We start from the raw sequence: 21,418 nt of genomic DNA on the forward strand, positions 1-21,418 counted from the left end.
GCACTGCATCACATACAGGAATACTACTATAATGGAAATCACAACATGGGCTCAGGAATATTTACAGAAAACATTTCTTTTGTCGGTAAACACAATCCACCGTGCCATTCGCCGTTGCCGGCTAAAACTCTATAGGTCAAAAAAGAAGCCATATCTTACATGATCCAGAAGTGCAGGTGTTTTGCTCAGGAATACTTCCAGAAAACATTGTCGGTAAACACAATCCACCATGCCGTTGCCGGCTAAAACTCTATAGGTCAAAAAAGAAGCCATATCTAACATGATCCAGAAGTGCAGGTGTTTTCTCTGGGCCAAAGCTCATTTAAAATGGACTATGGCAAAGTGGAAAACTGTTCTGTGGTTAGACGAATCAAAATTTGAAGTTCTTTTTGGAAAACTGGGATGCCATGTCATCCGGACTAAGAGGACAAGGACAACCCAAGTTGTTATCAGCGCTCAGTTCAGAAGCCTGCATCTCTGATGGTATGGGGTTGCATGAGTGCATGTGGCATGGGCAGCTTACACATCTGAAAAGGCACCATCAATGCTGAAAGGTATATCCAAGTTCTAGAACAACATATGCTCCCATCCAGACGTCGTCTCTTTCAGGGAAGACCTTGCATTTTCCAACATGACAATGCCAGTCAACATACTGCATCAATTACAACATCATGGTTGCGTAGAAGAAGGAGGAAGGTACTGAATTGACCAGCCTGCAGTCCAGATCTTTCACCCATAGAAAACATTTGGCGCATCATAAAGAGAAAGATGCGACAAAGAAGACCTAAGACAGTTGAGCGACTAGAAGCCTGCATTAGACAAGAATGGGACAACATTCCTATTCCTAAACTTGAGCAACTTGTCTCCTCAGTCCCCAGACGTTTGCAGACTGTTATAAAAAGAAGAGGGGATGCCACACAGTGGTAAACATGGCCTTGTCCCAACTTTTTTGAGATGTGTTGATGCCATGAAATTTAAAATCAACTTATTTTTCCCTTAAAATTATACATTTTCTCAGTTTAAACATTTGATATGTCATCTATGTTGTATTCTGAATAAAATATTGAAATTTTAAACTTCCACATCATTGCATTCTCTTTTTATTCACAATTTGTACAGTGTCCCAACTTTTTTGGAATCGGGTTTGTAAATTATCAGGAAAATTGTATTTAAACGTGGACTAATCCTTTAAGGTTGAACCACTGTAGACAAGTGGACTATTTTAACAATTTCTTTAGTACAATTCTGGACCTTGACAGTAGTGGTTTAATTGCTGTCTATGGAGGAGTCAGAAACCTCTCAGACTTCATCAAAAATATCTTAATTCGTGTTCGAAGATGAACAAAGGTCCTGCAGGTTTGGAACAACATGATGGTGAGTAATTAATGACAGAATTTAATTACATTTTTTGGGTGAACTAACCCTTTAACCTTTCTTTTTTAAAAAACTGAACCCATCTGTGATAATTTGACCCACACTGAGAATGGAAATAAAAAAAAAAAAAAAAATGATTTCTTGATTATGGTATACTGGGTCTAAAGACCACCCTTACAGAAATGTGTTTTTATCATTTTTTTGTTTGTTTGTTTTATACTGTTTGTAAGTTTACTATAGAAAAGCTAAAATGTCTTGACTGTCAAATCGACTGGATGATAGAAATATCAACAATCAATGGATCATCCAGTCGATTTGGTCAGTCACACTTTTAAATACATTTTAGCTTTTCTATAGTAAACTTAAAAATTCACACTCCATGTACCATTCAAGTGGTTTTACTGATTACATAGAGCAGCAGAAAGCGCAAGGTTGTCATGGCAACCAGATACATCGGACGCAAATTACTGTCCCCCCACAAGCTTCGTCCATGATTACTGTTGCTGTTTCTCTGTGGGTTGTGTTTAAGAAAATACTGTAGTGGATGTAGTGTTAGGAGAACATTTCATTCAATGGGTCTTTTACCCCTTTTACCCCTAGAGTCCTATTGTACCCTGTCCATAGAGAATAGTATGTGTGAGGGGCTCATTCTTAAGGTTAGTCCATCTCAAGTGGTTCAGTGGAGGTTGCTGAACCATTTTTAATTTTCCTTATTTAATGTTTAACCACAGCAGCCGTCTTTGTGTCATGGCCCTTTACAAATTTTGGGTTATACAGAATTCTCAATATTTCAGCTCAGGATGGTCCTAGTTCCTTTAAAAAAACTCTAGTGCACATTACAAGGTACACATACATATATAAATATTTTGCACATTTTTTTTTTTTGTTAACAAGTCCAAATGTAACAAAAACAAACAAACAAACAAACAAACAAACAAAAGGGATTTTTCAGGGTTCCACTTTCAGGGTCAGAGAAAATTTATTTGTCAGTCCTAACATTTTTTTTAAAGAGTGCAATTTTTTTTTTAAATACACATTTTGGGCAAGAGTCTCAGTTTGCATTTGTGATTAAATGTTTTGTCTGATTGAGGTAATGCCACCTCAATATCACTTATCAATCTCCCAATAGCTATACAATTTTCCAACAGATTACCAGTGTTTAATATAATAATGTAATAGTGTAATATTTTAATTCACGTAAGTTTATAATTAATCACTATAACAATTTATTAAGAATATTATTGCTATTATTATTATTATTATTATTATATCATTATTTAATGGGCTATTTAAATATCATGAATTATTTACAAAACACAAATGTCAAATCCCGCAAAAAAAGCACTCCCTTCTGTTTTGTATAGGCTCCAGGATTGGTTCAAGGTTGGATGCGCGTGCCCTTGTCGCTGGCGCGTGCCCCGTCCTTCAGCAGAATCCCTGCGCGCGATAACGCGTCAGCATCAAGCAAAGGATCACTAATATTTCCAATGAATGATACGTCTGATAGCTGACGAACTGCACGAGCTTGCTCCACTCTGGGATCGCGGATCCATATAGCAGGGGAGACGGGCGTGTTTGAGGTGAGAGTGAACATAAATGATGGTTTGTGATTGTGTTGTGCATTTTATTGGTGATGCCAGGTTTCTGAGGACTCGTGCAAGGGCTGCAGTTCCGCCTGAGGAGCTGTCTGTGGTTCTGAAAGAATCGAGTGTCTGTGCAAGACTGTGCATTTTTGGTTACACTTAGCTTCCTGCTCCATTTTCTAGCGGGTTGAAGCAAGATAAGACAGCGAATACACACCATAAAGCCTTCGCATGCATGACATACGGATGCAGCGCGAGGTGGAGCAGTGTTTGCATTTAATTGGCTGTCCCACCGATCCTACAAAACTGAGAAGTGTGTTTGATCTGCCATCTGCTGTCATCAGATTTTCAGCGTTTACGTAGTAATGTTCATTTTAACCTTGAGAGGAAAATCTTCAACCAACAGCTGATAAATGGTTTTAAGACAGCCAAATATGATTGCAATCCATTCCAAATGATAGCCATGCAGTTTGGTAAAGCATGGTTGTCACTACTACAAATGACTCAATCAGGTGGGGATTATCACTAAGACGTTGTCAACTGATCTTTAGTTCTGCAATGTTGTAGTATCATAAATACTTTCATTTCCATCCAGTAATATATCACACAAGGTTTGGTGTTTTAAGCAGCCAGGTGTATTATTCTTTGTTGGGTGCCCTCTCTCTCTCTTATCAGGTGTATATACCCATTGGAGTAGCTGTTCTGCAGAGTTTTTGAACCATGGCGAAGAACAACAGCCTCCATCCAAATAGCAATGGAGAGACGGACGACTCACCAAATATGCTGGTTTACAGAAAGGTAGGACTTTCGAATAATTACACTTTTGGTTACTTTATGAAAGTTATTGACTTTTGACAGACCAAGTAGTATGATGTGCTTTGTTCTGAGCACACTTTTGGGAAAAAGAATGTCTGAGCAAGTTGTCACACTTTTACTCAGGGTACGTTTATTTTGGAAAGTCAGTTTATGTATAGACTAAAATCTTGAGATCTTGGCTACAAAAGTTATTAAACATTTCAACTGTTATTGCCAGAGAAAAAAAGAAGAAAGAGTTTGTCAACCCCACACTTACCTTTTGTGACAACATGCCCCATTGATATAAGTTGTTACAATGGGAATCAACTATTATATAGTATATTCATTTAATGGGTTAGTTCATATCAGTCATTAATTACTCACCCTCATGTCATTCCACACACTTCGTTCATCTTCGGAACACAGATTAAGATATTTTTGATGAAATCTTAGAGCTTTCTGATCCCCCATAGACAGCAACGCAATTACCACTTTCAAGGCCCATAAAGTTAGTAAAGACATCATTAAAATATCAACCTTAATTTTATGAAGCGACGAGAATACTTTTTGTGCGCAAAATTTATTTTTTTATTTATTTTTTAAAATTAACGATTTATTCAATAATTTCTCTTCCATGTCAGTCTCCGACACTGTTCACATTGTAAACACAGTGCAGAATTTCCAGGTCCTGTGTTGTTACGACCCTGGTCTAGGTCAGGGAAGCAGCATAAATAAAATGTTCAGGGGGAAAAAAGTTTCAACATTTTTTTTTTTTCGTCACAAAACAAAAATGAATGAAGCAATTTCTTCAGGGCTGGTCAACGGCAAAACAATAAACAAAACAGCCACAAAACTAAACCCGAATTATTACTAACTAAACCCTGTAAAAAAAAAAAAGAAAAAGAAAATACAGTGGTCCTTACCTGACTTCCTGGCTAACTCAACACAGGAGAAAAGATGTACACAAACGAAAAAGGCACCCAACCCCTACCGCTTCGATAATCAAGGAAAATATCATATGTACAATATTTACAGAGAATGGCAACACAACTGCCACAATAATTTAAATGAAAATAATTATAAACGAATGAAAATAATATGGTCAAAAATCAGAATGAGAGTGCTTTACAGAAGTGAATAAGAATTGGTGACAACCTAAAATAATATACACAATTTAGATCTCACTGATCACAAGCCAACTATATCAATAACACTCTCTCAGTAGCTACAACACGCCAACAACACTTTTCCCTCTGCCATGTCAGCATCCCGGGCGTTTTTCAAAGGAACGTTCCACTCGAGTCCGCCAATCCCTGGGTACGTCTTGAATACGTCCAATCAAGGTGGAGCTCAGTAATAATGGCTGGCTCCTGTGTCAGCACCACACGCATGCGCCGTGAACAGTGAACAGCTCACATGAACAGTGTCGGAGACTGACATGGAAGAGAAGAAACTGTTGAATAATGTCATTATTTTTTTGAAAAGTATTCTCGTCGCTTCATAAAATTAAGGTTGAACCACTGGACTATTTTAACAATGTCTTTACTACCTTTCTTGGCCATGAAAGTGGTAGTTGCGGATTTCATCAAAAATATGTGTGTTCCGAAGATGAACGAAGGTCTTACAGGTTTGGAATGACATGAGGGTGAGTAATTAATGACAGGATTTTCATTTTTGGGTGAACTAACCCTTTAATGGCAGGCTATTTAACATGGCAGCATTTTGTAAACAAAATTTTGTAAACAAAAGTTTACAACATTGTGCTGCTACTACAATTCAGCCTTAAAATCTACCTTCATTACATATAGCTGACCCTCGTTTTAATGTATAGCAGCATGGTTTTGTTTTACATTGTGTAACCAATTGTTATATAAAAATGTGAGGATATTAAAGTTTAAGTTTGGAGGGGGATATAAAAATGGTATTTTCACAACTTTTGCCTTTGTGACAACTTCCCCTTGTAGGGCATTTTCTTGTGAAGCAACAAGGATGGACAATAAAATTTTTTTGACCTTTCTTATTCTCCATCTTTCTGATGATTTTTGACAAAGTCATTCGTGTTGCCTGGTTGTTAACTGAATTCTGTCATTGTAGCTGAGAGCCGCTAATGTTTCCACTCACCCTATGGAGACTCAGAAAAGAAACATGAATTTTTCACAAAGCCATTATCACATAATTTAAAGACTTGTGTGGCAAATTACAGTTTCAATCATGGTCAGTCGTTGTGTCATTAATTAGTAGCCTGCATAAATGAGTGCTGATGATGAATCAGGTATCTGAGTGCTTCCCTCTGATGGGAATTGCAAATCTCATTATAGTTTTTAGGCCGACATTAGGAATGGGTATATATGTATCTTTACAGAACTAAAGATATATATATGTATTCATCATATATTTGTGATGATTTTGCTTAGTGATATCAAAATAATCAACATTGTGATGATAGATTTTTTTGCATTCATGAATCAAAAGCATCTCTGATCTAAATTGTGTTATGAATTCAATTCAAATTGCCTGTTTTAATGAATCGATTCAACAAATCTGGATCAAGATTTGTGAAGAAAGATGCTGTTTGCTGCCATATGGTGTAGCTATATGACATCTACCAGCAGGAGCTAACAAGGCCATGCTAACCAGCCAAACCTTGACTTAACACTTTGATACAGCAAAGACCCAAACTCCTGTGCAATCACAACTAGTATTTCCTGTGTCCTGTTCCAGCTTGCCCTCCCGTCTCTCTTGAGCATGTTCAATTTCAATCTGTTCCCTCAGGTGCGGTTGGAATATGTTGTCAGAACATGACAGTCAGATATAGTTTGGAGACAGTGAATCATTCATCTATCAGAGGCATCCTCCTGCAGGACTCTATTTTTTCTTCCTTCTTTCAATTCATTTCCTTCACCCTTCAGTTGATTTTCACATTTCCTCCATGCTGCTTCAGTCCTATTAGGTGTGCTGTGCCGTGGAGGTGCAGGAAGGAAAGGTACTCTGCAGTCAGAGATACTGTGGCTCTTCCCTTCACATCACAAGATATTAACTCGCCCAGTTCAGAACTAATAACTACCGGCCAGCCCCTTATCACAGGCTTTTCTTACAGATCTCAAAGAGCTGAATAGATTTATGAAGGACCTTAGGCAGAACAGGGCCGCTTTTCCCAAAAGCATCGCAACCTTAAGTGGATTGTAAAAATGGCCATATACAAATCAGCATAGAATTACGGGGAAAATTATGTTTCCCAATAGCATTGTAAATGAAGTAGTTTTTAAAAATGTTAGATTTAAGAGTGCTTGGGAGTAACTGTAAAGTGTGTAATCATAAGGAAGCAGACTTTAAGGACAACTGCAAAATTACACATAAATTGAATACAGATACAAATACCACATGCAGTACTCAACAATTTGTTATATTTAAAGTAGGGCTGGGAAGCGATTCAAATTTTTTAATCTAATTAATTACATGATGTGGCGATTAATTAATCAAATTAATTGCAAATTTATCAAATTTGGCTAAGAAATTATCCCCAAAAGAATAATGGCCCGCCATTAATAAGTAACTATGCAGGAAATAATACATTACTAATGAGTAGTACTACATTAACACTTCAGCTACTTCTATTAACTAATGTAGAAACAAGCTTAACTAATCAGTAAGTAATATCACATTTAGGAGATAGTTCCTTATTAGCTAATCAATAATTACCTACCGGTAATTTGAAGTCATTATTGTGTAAAGCATCAAATTGACTTTTCAAAAAGTAGACTCAGAAAGAAATATTTTATTTGATTCAACATAGAACTTATTACATAAACTTTTAGACCATGAGATTGAGTAAATGATGAAATTTTAAATTTTGGGTGAACTATATGTTGAATATATGAAATTGAATGTAAACATATGGTCAACTGATGTTTTATGAATCATTTTTTTTTGAGAAGTTAATTTACTGAAGGCTACCAAGAAAGCTAGGTTACTAAGTTTATTAAATTAATTCACTATATGTGCACATTTATTATTAATGTGGGTGGTGACGCATCACGCAGGCACAATAGCGCTTGTATCACTAGATGCATCACTTTTATTTTGTTTTTCCTTTTATTCACAAACTTTTTAACTATAGCCTAACATGAACTATTGGCTATATAGGCTCTGAGCACCCAAGGAAAAACATGAGATGTTCTCCATTCATTTTAACCAATAAAAACGACTCCAGCTTTCAGACGCAACGTTCTTTACGTTTTTATAGTTCACTTGAGACAGTTACTATGACATTTTCAAGGATGCATGTCGAGTGCACATCAATGTAATACATTAACGCGAAGAGTGCATCAATGTAATGTGCAGCACGAATCTCTGCACAAAACTTGCTTGCTCTCAATAGTATCCTCATGGACATCTACTCTGGCTCAGATATTAAAGGTCCCGTTTTTCGTGGATTTTTGAAGCTTTGATTGTGTTTATAGTGTGCAATATAACATGGTTATATTTCGGTTAAAAAAACACAGTATTTTTCAATAATTTACTTATCTGTATACCGCTGTTTCCATTTAAAAACGGGCTGTGACTTCCTTGTTCTATGAAGTCCCTCCTTCAAAATACTAACGAGTTCTGATTGTGTCAGCGGTTCCTGTGTTGTGATTCGAAGCTCTGGGCGCACCGTGCCCGGAAAAGTCACGCCTCTTACCATAACGTGGAGATGCACGCGCTCAGTGTTATTGTAAACATGTCTTTATTTATATCAATTTGGCCGGAATCAGCGGTGATTGGACTGCGGGAGAAAATAACAGCGTTTCGAGCTGGCACAAACACACTCTAAAACGCACTCTTGCGTTTCCTGTGGGCGGAGGTTATCAAAAAACTTTTTAGTGACGTCATTAAAGAAGGAAGTAGAGGGATGTAGTCCAAACTGGCCGTTCGATGTAGGCGACTTCTGTTAAATAAAATATCTCGCTTGGCATTGAACTTTGAGCTTTAAAATTTTACAGATTTTATTTATACTCTAACAACAACATTACACACTAACTAAAGTTTGAAACATGGGATCACGAAGAACGGGACCTTTAAGTGTACATGCTCGGTTATGGTTATATTTAATGTCTATTTAAATGTCTGAAACTTAAACTAAACTTTATGTGGTTGAAAACACTGAGCGTGTCCATTTATGGCTCAGCGCCAGCCAGCTCACTAAAGCACGTTTGAATTTAGCAGCAAACATTCTGATCTTACCGGTATTGTCATACACTTCAAATGGTTCAACTCAATCGCCTTTCATATCTTGAATTTTATGGACATTCTAACTGCATTGTATAGACTATATCACACAGTGAGTTGTTGCATCAGTCAGCTCAACTGTATGAAATGTCACACAGATGACCTATGTAGGTCTGGGGGGAGGCAAGTGCGTTAAATGCGTTAAATTTTTCCTGTAATTTTTCCCGTTAAATTCCCAGCCCTAATTTAAAGTAATATATGTACAGTGTATATATATATATATATATATATATATATATATAAACATATTATATATTTATTAAAGTAATATTAAATGTTTAAATGATAAATGATAAATGACATATATCCATGTGAAACAGCTTCTCAATCAAGAAAAAATATAGGACAGGACTTGATTTTGTCCATTGGGATTTGATTGGATTGTTTTGTATACAAATTTTGGTTTCATGGTGATTTTAAAATTAAATTAAATATTAAATTAATGATTCTAATGTGATGATTCAGTATGTCAGGAACAGAAAGCGATTTAAGTAGTATGTGAACCACTTTCTGACATGATGTACTTATTTGCTCATTATTTATTTATCACCAATGCTCCACTGTTGCCATGTGCTCCACAAAAAATTATAAATATTACAGAATAAAAATAGTATACTTACATAAATACAGAAGCAAATAAAACGCTGGTAAAAAATAAATAAATAAATAAACAAAATATAAGCACTCACTGAATTGATCATAAACAATTGAGAAAATATAATATATTGTTAGTGTGTTGTGTTACTGTAGGATTATGGTGCATAAATTTGTTCCAATTCAGTATGAACAGATGGAACTTGTACGCTTGGTTGCCCACCCATGAGTTTGTATCTCTTTGGAAAAAGTGGGAAATATAACAAGGAATTTGGAGTAAAATTGGCTTGGAAATGTTAAATTATAAAGTGCACTCTGTGTTGACCAAGAATGTCCAGCAGTAATCATGAACAAGTTGCAGCTACTGTTGCATGTGAATAACTGTTGAATATGTGTAATTCTCAGTTGTCTACTTGATTAATTCATCAGCTGATGATAAATTCTCATTAGTTGTCTACATTTTTTTTTAATTGTAGCATATCATCTAGCAAGGTGCCAACAGTTTATTCCCAGATTAAAAATCGAATTTAAATAAGCCTTCAAAATACTTTTTAAAAGTGAATGGCATTAAATCTGTTTGCAGTACAGTGCACAGCATGACCTCTCAACATTATAAAGTAGTAAATGTCACAGGACCTAAACCTGAGCCTTGTGGGGCTTCTTTCTAAACCTGCAATACTTTCCAATTTTAATGTGACTTGATGAAAGCATTAGCACTTCTAACTGGAAGAAAAACATGGACACTTGTTTATTCAGCATCTTTTCTTATACTTAATTTAAAGTTTTACCGTCGTACATCTTCATACACATCTCCTTGCTCAACACCTAACACAATGGTGAAATAAATAATGAAATAAAGATCCTGTGTAGATGATGGTGGTTTTACCTCCCTTGGTGTTTTGTAGTATAGATCTTCACATTCTTTGTTGTCCTACTCTGTTCTTATGTGAGGAAGAGACAGACAGAGTGAGAAAGTGGCAGATACAAAGTCAGAGAGAGGGGAGACAGAATACTAAATCAGGAAGTGTACCTAGTGTCTGATATAGCGTCCAGAGGTGTTGGAGAAATAGATGAGTCACATGTTCCCTGAAGTACTGCCTTCGGCTTGTTAGCCACACAGTTCTACATGCAAAGCTGCCATTTCATACTGTATTGCACATTGCTAAAGTGCAGCTGTGAAAACCAAAAACATTGATTGTGTTTGTCCATTGATCAACCGTAAGTACAGTTGAAGGTCAATAGCTTAGAATAGACATTTTTAGGATTGGTTCCCCAAAAAGGAACATTTTGTGGTGGTTTCAACCACATATTATTTGGTTTCTATATTATTAATTATTATTATTACTTTCCAAATTAAATCTTTATGGACTGTAGCTATACTACTGTTTAAAAGTTTGTGGTCAGGACGATTTGTTATTTTTTGAAAGAAATGAATACTTTTATTCAACAGGGTAGGGGTGGGTGATATGACCAAAATCTTATATTAAAGCTGCAGTAGGTAACTTTTGTAAAAATGTATTTTTTACATATTTGTTAAACCTGTTATTATGTCCTGAAAGTAGAATATGAGACAGATAATCTGTGAAAAAATCAAGCAATTCCTCGAGTGGCACCTGCTCATAAAATAAAGACGGGTAAACGAAAAAAGACAGATGACGATGATAAAAAAGCCAAAAAGAAAGAATTGGATAGAGCCCGAAATAAAACGAGGGTAAATATCGGAGCGGCTTTTCCGAGGTGGAGGAAGCTACGTGTCCTGAAAGGATTAAAAACCGATGCAGAGTTAGCCACATTTCTGCTTGACAAGTAAGTATCCCTGCTTGATTTGTTTCATTTTTTAAGAACTAAGATAATTTCAAAACAGGCCTGCCCGTCCCCTGCATGATGCTCCGCGCACACCACGGCTTCCTCTTCTCCCCGCCCGTTGACTCCTCGAAGTCGCTGTGGGTGTGAATTCCTCGTTGGAGCCCATTGACTCAGTGTCAAAACTCTAGCCGCATAACATACAGATAAAATGTCACGCACTGTGCAAAGCAACTATTGAAAACTACTAATTCACTGGCTTGTCATGTTGCTGAAATAATGTACTAGCAAACCTTATTTAGCATTACATATCGATAGAGTAATTACTTGCATACTGTAACGTTAGTTACCGTTATATTATCTTACTAGCTATTTATTACTTATAGAAATAGTGCAACGTCATATAGTTACATTACATGTATTGCAAAATACGTAATGTTTTGAGGACCAATTTTGTAGTCAAAGTATGGGCAGGCCATAGTCAATGTAAATCATATTGTTGATGTTTCGTCCGTACCAGTGAATTTGCCATAACTGTTTATCCGCCTTACTAGCCTGCGCGTTTACGGCAGGCTCCGTTGTGATGGGGGAGGAGCTGTGGAGGGAGGGCTGTAGCGCAGCACAGAGCAAGGGGGAGTGACCTGTGAGTTGTGCTTGTTCAAATTTTCAGGCTAAGTCAGCGTTTTCTAAAAACTCACCATTGCAGCTTTAAGATATGATTGTGAAATTTTATTTCACAGTAACAATATATATCACAATATAGTTATTTTTGCTTTAAGGTTATGTTATCAAAATTTTTGATACCAATGAAATTTGATAATTCTCATCACCAATTTCAATATAACAAACAAGCTAATGCTATCCTTAAAAAACCCTCAAGCTTATTGAAGAGTCAATAAGTCAGAGTCAAACAGTCAATAATAAAATAAGAACAAATAAACTAAATACAGGCAATAGGACAAAAAAACTACAATAGAACAAAGATACAGTACAAATGAAATAAACCTATACCTGAAAAACCTCAAGCACTAGTAATAATAATAAAAAATACTACATAAATTATATAAAGTAGTTAAATGTACAAAAAAACACTGCATAATCTTCACTGTGTAAATTACATATACCTTTATTCTTATTAAAGTAACAAAAGTTATTCAGTCAAGAGCTTTGAGAGATTTTCTTTCTTTTGTTGTTTGATTAATATTAATGACAGATAGCATCAGGTTTATTAGGCCGCTGTTACTTTAAGACCGAAATGCACAGATCTAATATACTGTTACACATGTATTGTCTTTCTCAACTGTTTACATTCATTTAAGATATAAACGACTGTGTTGACAAGGATCCTCACAAAGACAGGCATTTTGTGTCTATTTGAACCATTCAAGCCAGTGACGAAGGTTACTTTTAATTTATTACTTGTTATGTTTAGTTTTGTTGTTGTGAGTGACCTAATGTATTTGATTCATTGATGTTAAGTAATATTTTTTGACTGGAATAAAATGAATTCATTTAGAAGTTACCATACGAAGTACATTTTTTTCACTGTATGATTGAGTATTATTTTTTTACACAATTATGCTACCTGTATGCATACAGTGGCATCAGAATTTTTTTTCTTATAATTTGTCACATTTCTGACATTTCTAAAATTTCTCTTACTTTCCTATTGTATAAAAGGCTTAAGGAACATGTAGTGTTGAAGCACAGAGTCTGTTCAGAGTAATTTCAGGAATATGTATATAATAGTTGTCTAGGGCTTCCACAGAGTAAATCATGGAATGTGCTTCTTCATTTTTCATGGGCAAAACAACTGAGACACACATCCAGGCAAACATATAGGCTCATAAACGTAAACGTGTACACACATGCATATTGTGGTGCTTCTAAGACACTTCAGCTATTGTTTATAGCTCAAGGGCAACATAAATTTCTCACATTAAAAGAAGCTCAGAAAAAGCAGTTCTCTACTAAAGGATCTTTAGACTTTCCAGCTTTCACACTGTGTTGAAAATGCTCAGTCACTCAAACTGCTGCTGAATATAATATAACATTTAATACAAAAATCTCTCTTAGCTGATAGAGACACCAATCTGTTCCAACATGACCATCTCCACTTCTGCCTTCTTCTCATGCATAATTCATATCCAGACCAGCATGCCTCTTTTTATCATGCTGTACACCCTATGTTGAGTGACTACTACAGTATCTCAGCCAAACCCTGCACAGAGCCTCTATGCAGGATGAGAAAACAGGATTGACTCAATCGAGTGTTGAATGGCTTGTCTTTTCTAATCCCTTCTTCTTGATTTGAGGAATGCACATCTTTCATTGGTGGTCCATGACCCTGAGTGGAGTTGCCATCGGTGACAGACTATTATGACTCATTGTGCGCTATCTTAACGCTCTGCGTACGCCTGTCTTCCGGCTGTTACGTCAGTGTGGTTTTGAGAGTGGTAACATATGTGCTGTTAGCGGGGGTTGTAGTGGGGAATGAGGTGGAAATGAGGAATTGTCTTTCGGATGAATTTTTAGACTCAAAACCATGTTGCGTGACTGACACTCAAGCGGATGTGCTATCTTCTCTTATTATGACACTTACCGTCATATGTTCTTTTGACTGTCCTATGTACTGTGCGCGGGCGTATTTGTTTGATGCACCTCCCGTCCCACATCCAAGCATTATATGTGTGTATACGTATACATTTTTTTATGCAGTATTCATGCTTTCAAAAATACATATACACTATACCGTTCAAAAGTTTGAGGTTGGTGAGATGTTTTTACATTTTTGAAAGAAGTCTCTTCTGCTCACCAAGGCAGCATTTATTTGATCAAAATTCAGTAAAATAGTAAAATAATAATTTAAAATATTATTACAATTTAAAATAACTGTTTTCTATTTTATTATATTTTAAAATGTAAGTTATTTCTGTTAATGGCAAAGCTGAATTTTCAGCAGTCATTACTCCAGACTTCAGTGTCACATGATCTTTCAGAAATCATTTGAATATGCTGGTTTGGTGCTCATGAATAATTTCTTAATATCAGTGTTGAAAACTGTTGTGCTGCTTAATATTTTGGTGGAAACCATCATATATGTTTTTCAGGACTTTTTGATGACTAAAAGTAGAAGTAAAAAATATCTAAAAAAAGTAAATATATTACTAACCCCAGACTTTTAAACAGTAGGTTCTATATATATTTTAATGCAATATTTATGCCACAAAATAGAATTTTGTCGAAGTAGATATTCATATTTATTTTGCTGTGATGGATTGAAGAACAATATGCTCAAATTCTGTCATACTGTTGCTTATGGGTTAGGATGGTCGACAAGCCGATAAGTTGTACAACAAAGGACTAGTCAATTTCCACTAGTCAATTATCATTTTTTATATTTTTAGGAGCTGTGCTCTATGATTTTAGAGATGCAACTTTTTGCAGAAGTTTCGACCAAATGCAATGACTCACTGACGACAGTTAACGCTCTCTGAGAAGATGCGTCTTAAGTTTAATTGAATTAAATTGAAAGCCCTGCCACTACTGCCATTACAGCAGCACTTTTCCAATAAGTCTAGCACCTTCAATAAATTTTAAGACAATTACTGTCAGTCTTCATAATTGGTTGCTGTGAGCGATGTTCCCGCTGTGAGCGATGTTGTGACGAGCAGGGCGGACGAGAGCTGTGAGGGAACGGCGCGAGGCCGGTGACACGAGAGATAATGAGCTCCACCTGTGAGGCACACCGGCCTTGAGTCTCTCACGGAGGAGCTCCGGAAGCATAAAAGGAGGAGCGATGACAGTGAAGGACGAGAGAGGACCAGGCCTGGACTTTAAAGGTGCCCTAGAATTAAATATTGAATTTACCTTGGCATAGTTGAATAACAAGAGTTCAGTACATGGAAAAGACATACACTGAGTTTCAAGCTCCATTGTTTCCTTCTTATATAAATATCATTTGTTTAAAAGACCTCCGAAGAACAGGCAAATCTCAACATAACACCGACTGTTACATAACAGTCGGGGTGTACGCCCCCAATATTTGCATATGCCAGCTCATGTTCAAGCCATTAGACAAGGGCAGAACGTCTGGATGTGCACAGCTGAATCATCAGATTAGGTAAGCAAGCAAGAACAATAGCGAAAAATGGCAGATGGAGCAATAATAACTGACATGATCCATGATATCATGATATTTTTAGTGATATTTATGAATTGTCTTTCTAAATGTTTCGTTAGCATGTTGCTAATGTACTGTTAAATGTGGTTAAAGTTACCATCATTTATTACTGTATTCACGGAGACAAGAGCCATCGCTATTTTCATTTTTAAACACTTGCAGTCTGTATAATTCATAAACACAACTTCATTCTTTATAAATCTCTCCAACAGTGTGTAATGTTAGCCCGTTAGCCACGGAGCATACTATCAAGCTCATTCAGAATCAAATGTAAACATCCAAATAAATACAATACTCACATGATCCGATGTATGATTGGAGCATGCATGATGAACATCTTGTAAAGATCCATTTTGAGGGTTATATTAGCTGTGTGAACTGTGTTTATGCTGTTCAAGGCAAGCGCAAGCTCCGGGGGCGGGGGAGCACGAGAATTAAAGGGGCCGCAACCTATATATCGGTGCATAGTTAATGATGCCCCAAAATAGGCAGTTAAAAAATGAATTTAAAAAAATCTATGGGGTATTTTGAGCTGAAACTTCACAGACACATTCAGGGGACACCTTAGACTTATATTACATCTTTTAAAAAGAAGTTCTAGGGCACCTTTAATTAATGTTTTATTATGTTTGTGTGGCATTACTTTCATTTTGTATTTGTTTATTTTGGTATTAAAGTTATGTTTAACGTTCGCCGGTTCCCGCCTCCTTCTTCCCGTATTTATGAACTGTGTTACAGATGTTATTTTTCATAATCCATATCAGGTTCATTTAACAAAGATACTGTGCAATAAAATATTATAGATTTACTCTCTATATTTGTTGTATATTTGCCAGTTATCCTATTGAAGGGCTGAATGTTCTGGGATTAAGTCTGCATTGTATTTTAATTGTTAGTTTATAAATACATTCCAGCATCTTGCTGTTAAGCACTGACTAGAGCCGCTTTTCCACCGTCGGGCCGATTGGTTCTCATTGTGTAACCGCTCCATTCCGTGCCGATCGATTCCGTGTACTGGTACGGTTACGGTTTCATTTTCCACTGTGGGGCTGGTAATGGCCGCTCTTTGGAATGTCAGTCATTGCCTTGGTAACGCAACGGTTTACTGATGATATGAGATGTAAATAATGACCACATTATGGAGGGTGATTAGATAATTCTTTTAATTTTATTATTAATTTGTGTTTACTTCACTCAAATAGAGCGCTTAGCCAGCTACAGAGAAACTGGTAGCCAGGCAACAGACAAGTGACCAATCCTGTGTGGTGACGTCACTTCACGCATTCTACCAGCACGATTCAGCATAATTAGACAACCGTGCTGAGGATTCCGGGCCAAGAACGGTTTGTAATTGTGCAGTGCCGTACCAGGCTCCAGTGGAAACACAACTGGAACCACTTACCATTCTAAGAACCGTTCGGCCCGACGTTGGAAAAGCGGCTTAGCTGTTCAGACAGTCATTCGGTAGTCGATTATGAATGATTACAAATGTGTAGTTTTGCACATCCCTGTTGACCTGTTGTTTTTTAATCTATGAAAATACAGTGAATCTTTTCACAGATTTCTATATGGAATTGTGAAAAACATTGGTTTTGAAAATTATGTTTTATTATTCAATTGACATGATGCTTCTCCTAGCTGACTAGCCATACTTGTCCACTGGAGTGGAGTAGGCAGAGCATGAGTGAGTCTTCTATTTCTTTCTCTATGGGAGCTAAGCAGCAGACTTGAGGGGGATTGTGGGATTGACAGCGGAGTGGAGTGGAGTGGTGAGATCATCAATAAGTTGGGAAGTGTGCAGCTTGAGAGGGGAAAATCATTGGCTGGCAATCAGTTGCTGTGAGGTGAAGATGTCTGCCATAAATGATCATCTTATGCGTTGTGGATTCAGTGTTTAAATCACAATTTTACATATTGCTATAATGAATTCAGGAGCTAGGCTGTGGCTGCATTAATGAAACTGCATTAAATTGACACACTGTATGCATGCTTTGGGAATTTGGGAACATCTGACCATTTGTACAAAGGAGTGTCCCAATGTCACAAATATGCTTATTCGATTTGTTACTGGGGCAGAATCGTCAACAAAATTTCTTCATTTTACATTATAATGTTCCTTTGCTATAGATGCCTTGCCCTTAATTATTGTGAGAGTGGGTATAGACCTGTTTCATTGATCATACTGATGTACTGTATTGAATTGTTTTGGATTGAATGGTAATAAGGGCCATAGATGTCAGCAAGTGCCCTAATAGTACTGTCAGCCTGAAGGTCTGGCTACATAAACGATCCGTGTTGTATTGATGAGAATGTCAGTCAACGTAAAGACTTCAATATCCATACATGAGTGTTTGCTTCTTAACAGAGAGACAATCAGATGGGCATGTCAGTCAATTAAGCCTCATCTGTTGTTGTAGCCCTCGGGAGGCAAATAGATGTTTGTTTATTTGACTAGATTTATGGCAGCTTGATCCAAAGTGAAAATCATTAAGCAAAGCTTTCGTTGTCGTATTTTGTAGATGTTCTTAAAGTGCGTTTGCAAACTACTTTACTTCTGTAATGTGATGTATTTCTGAGTGAAACACAATATAGATTGTGAAAAATGGTCTTCATATAACCAAATTAAGCAGGCTTGGTGATGTCAGTTGAAAAGGAAAGTTTAAATGTTTTTAAATGTAAATTATTAGGACAAACACATTGTTGGCGCTGCATGGAAACCTTATTTGGACATGACAAGTGAAATTCTTTGTCAAATTAAAATTCATTCATTTATTTATTTATTGGTTTGTGAAATCCTACCTTTAAATATCATAAATGGTTTTAATTAAGCATTGCTTTTATGGATTTACTTACTCTCTTATTAAAACATGTATAGAGATTTAATAAATGATATATACACACACAGTAATGCCTAGAGAGATATTGCTACATGAGCTAAATTAGTCCCTAAGGTGTCATTTAACTTGTACAAGTCTTCCTCTTGCAGGCAATAAGGACTATAGTAGTCAGTCACATTCATCTTGTGAAGTGGTTGAAAAGGTGACCTGTAGGTTAAACACAACAGGGAGCGATTTAAAGCAACTTGGTTCATTTTTAATGCACCAAAGCAATTTATTCATCCAAAGTAATCAAATAAATAAGATTTGTTCCTTGCATAGGCACAAGTATTCTCTGAAGACGTTTCTAGTTTATGCTGCATATGATGTTCTCATTTCCTAATTCTTTAGCACAGAATCGTTATATAACATGCTGCTTTTTTCCCCTCAGCATTTTGAAAATGAGGCATATACTCACAACCTCATTGGCCAGCTCATCTTGAACACGCATGCATCAGGCTGTTCAGCTCATCGTGCTTCCCTCCCTTCCGTTTCTTTCTTATCACCTCCACAGACGTTCAGTCCTTTTTTCTCACATATTAAAGCTCTTATATGAAGCGGAAGTCTCCAGTCACCTGCACTCCCTCCCTCTGGGATTCATTCATGTTTTTCATTCTGCCCTCTCCATCTGATCTCACTGCCATCAATGCTGCTAATCATTTTTTTCTAGCTACATGCTGAGATCACGAGCCTTCATTTGCAGTAACTGATGTTCTCAACTGGTTTTGCTTCAAAACACAGATTCTACATTGGACGTCATGGTGTTTCAACACCAAAATTGTTTATCTTATTGCTTTGCTAAGTAGTTTGCTTTCTAAATGGCTCTTGAATTTCAGTGGTTTCAAGCACTCGGCAGCCAATGATTCATCTTATCCTCGCTGCAAGTGAACCTGTATGTGGTGTTTGTTGTATATCCAAAAAAAGATGTTGTATTTTACAAAAGAAGAAATGAGTTTTGAAAGGCATGTTTATTTTTCTATCCTAACCATGCACAATGTTGTGATTATTTGGATTTTATATTTGCTTTTAACAATGCTTATATTCAATTGTGCATATTTCTGTAGTATACATATTACATAGTATTACATAATATATAGTATTGCATATTCATGTAATTGCACATACATACGTTGTCTCATGTATGTTGTAAAGCTGTACCTTCCACCAGCTCAGTTATGTGCTAAGACTATAAAATAACACAAGACGCGTCACTCGTATTGTTTTGAATGGGAGAAAGTGCAACGCGCAATATGGCGGAATAAGTCCCGCCTTTTAAATAAGAGCCAATTGGCAATTGGTAAAGTCATTGCGTGACTGCAGCGGCCATTAGAAGCTCTGGTTCCTAAAGAAACAGTCAGACACGCGGCTCTGAAATGAGACACAAGAGACGCGCATTTAGGACTGCGCATGCGCATTAGCTTGATCCAGCCTAAAAAAAAATACAGTTTTTTGTCATGATTCAAGCGTTTACAAACAAAATTTATGAGACAGTTGTTGTCAGATTTCATTGGTGATTTCAAATATCAAATTTAATCGAAAGCTTGGCAAACAGCTTAGGAGAATTTGATGTTTCCCCATTCAAAGAGATAGGAGCTGCACTTGAATGCCCGAGAGGCATTTCAAAGATGGCCGCCGAGTGAAATGACTTGTCTTAAAGGGACTTTGGTTATGTGGCAACGGAATATTCTTTTCTTTTCTATTCTATTCTATTCTATTCTATTCTGTTCTGTTCTATTCTATTCTATTCTATTCTATTCTATTCTATTCTATTCTATTCCTCATAAAATACCAATCTTACACTACCAGTTGAAAGTTGGTTTTCACAAAAATATTAATCAGCGAAAACTCTTGAGCAGCAAATCAGCATATTAGATTATTAGGATCACATGACACTGAATCCTGGAGTAATGATGCTGAAAAAAGCTTTGCATCACAGTTCCTTTAAAATGAACTAATTCACAAAATTACTGTTTTTACTGTATTTTTGATCAAATAAATGCAGCCTTGGTGAGCATCTTGAAAAAACATTTAAAAAATCTGAATTATTCCAAACTTTTGACCAGTAGTGTAAATTTACAAAATGATTTAAAAAAAAGGAAAAATGTTAAATTATTATTATTTTATTATGTTTATGGGATTTTATGAAGGCTTTTATTGGAAAGTACAGTGTGGAGTCAGTGACAGGAATATATTGGGAGGGAGAAGAAGAGTGGGATCAGACAAGACACAGGCTAGAACGAAACTCGCCCATGGACATCCCTACATGAGCACTACAGCTCTTATGTGTACCAAGCTCTCACTGTTAAGTGATTTTTATTGTATTTTTAAGCATTAATAGCAAAGTGAAGATGATATAAAACAAAAAGGCAAGTGCACTGACATTTCTAGTCTGTATCCATTAACCTTGTGCTTCATCATTTCCTTACTTGTACTTCTTGATCCATCTCTCCTCCATCTTTCCTAATTTCTAGCCTTTTATCTTTATCTTCTCTCTCTTTTTCTTTTGAGTTTGGAACTCTCATATTTCTTTTTCTCTCTTTGCCATTTCCTTTATGTGTCACTGTGTTTTCTCAGATCCCGCCTATGATCGACTCTTGGCAGTACAACATGAAGAAAATCTGAGTATTCACACAGGAGATGAAATGACTCACTGCCACAAGACACTCTTGAGTGTGCAGAGCTGTTAGCACATTATTGCACTGCTGACTGGGGTTTGGATTAATTAATTTCACTGTTGATTTCTCTGTGCACCTTTTAATGTAAGGTTAGGAGAGTCTCTAATCATTTCAAAGCGAAGATGAAAGTCAGCATCAGCTCAGATGTTGGTTAGAGACAGAACTGTTGCAAAGCAGCTGAAGTGCTGTTCTGCTAGTCCAGTTTCAATCTGCCAGTGTGTGGATTTTTGTCTCTTATCAAAACCAATTGGTCATTGTTTTGCTAGT

The 21,418-nt window shown here is 36.5% G+C and overlaps 1 protein-coding gene across 1 annotated transcript in view; it reads left to right on the top strand.

The window, feature by feature from the left end:
- rgs7a (regulator of G protein signaling 7a) overlaps positions 1-21,418 on the top strand; it is a 111,739-nt gene that overhangs the window by 3,133 nt on the left and 87,188 nt on the right. Inside the window, 2 exon segments of the mRNA XM_048190812.1 lie at positions 2,739-2,954; positions 3,633-3,755. Of these exon segments, the coding sequence (XP_048046769.1) occupies positions 3,678-3,755 (78 nt within the window). The 5' untranslated portion in view covers positions 2,739-2,954; positions 3,633-3,677.

This window comes from Megalobrama amblycephala, linkage group LG5, assembly GCF_018812025.1.
Source record: "Megalobrama amblycephala isolate DHTTF-2021 linkage group LG5, ASM1881202v1, whole genome shotgun sequence".
Lineage (NCBI taxonomy): Eukaryota > Metazoa > Chordata > Actinopteri > Cypriniformes > Xenocyprididae > Megalobrama > Megalobrama amblycephala.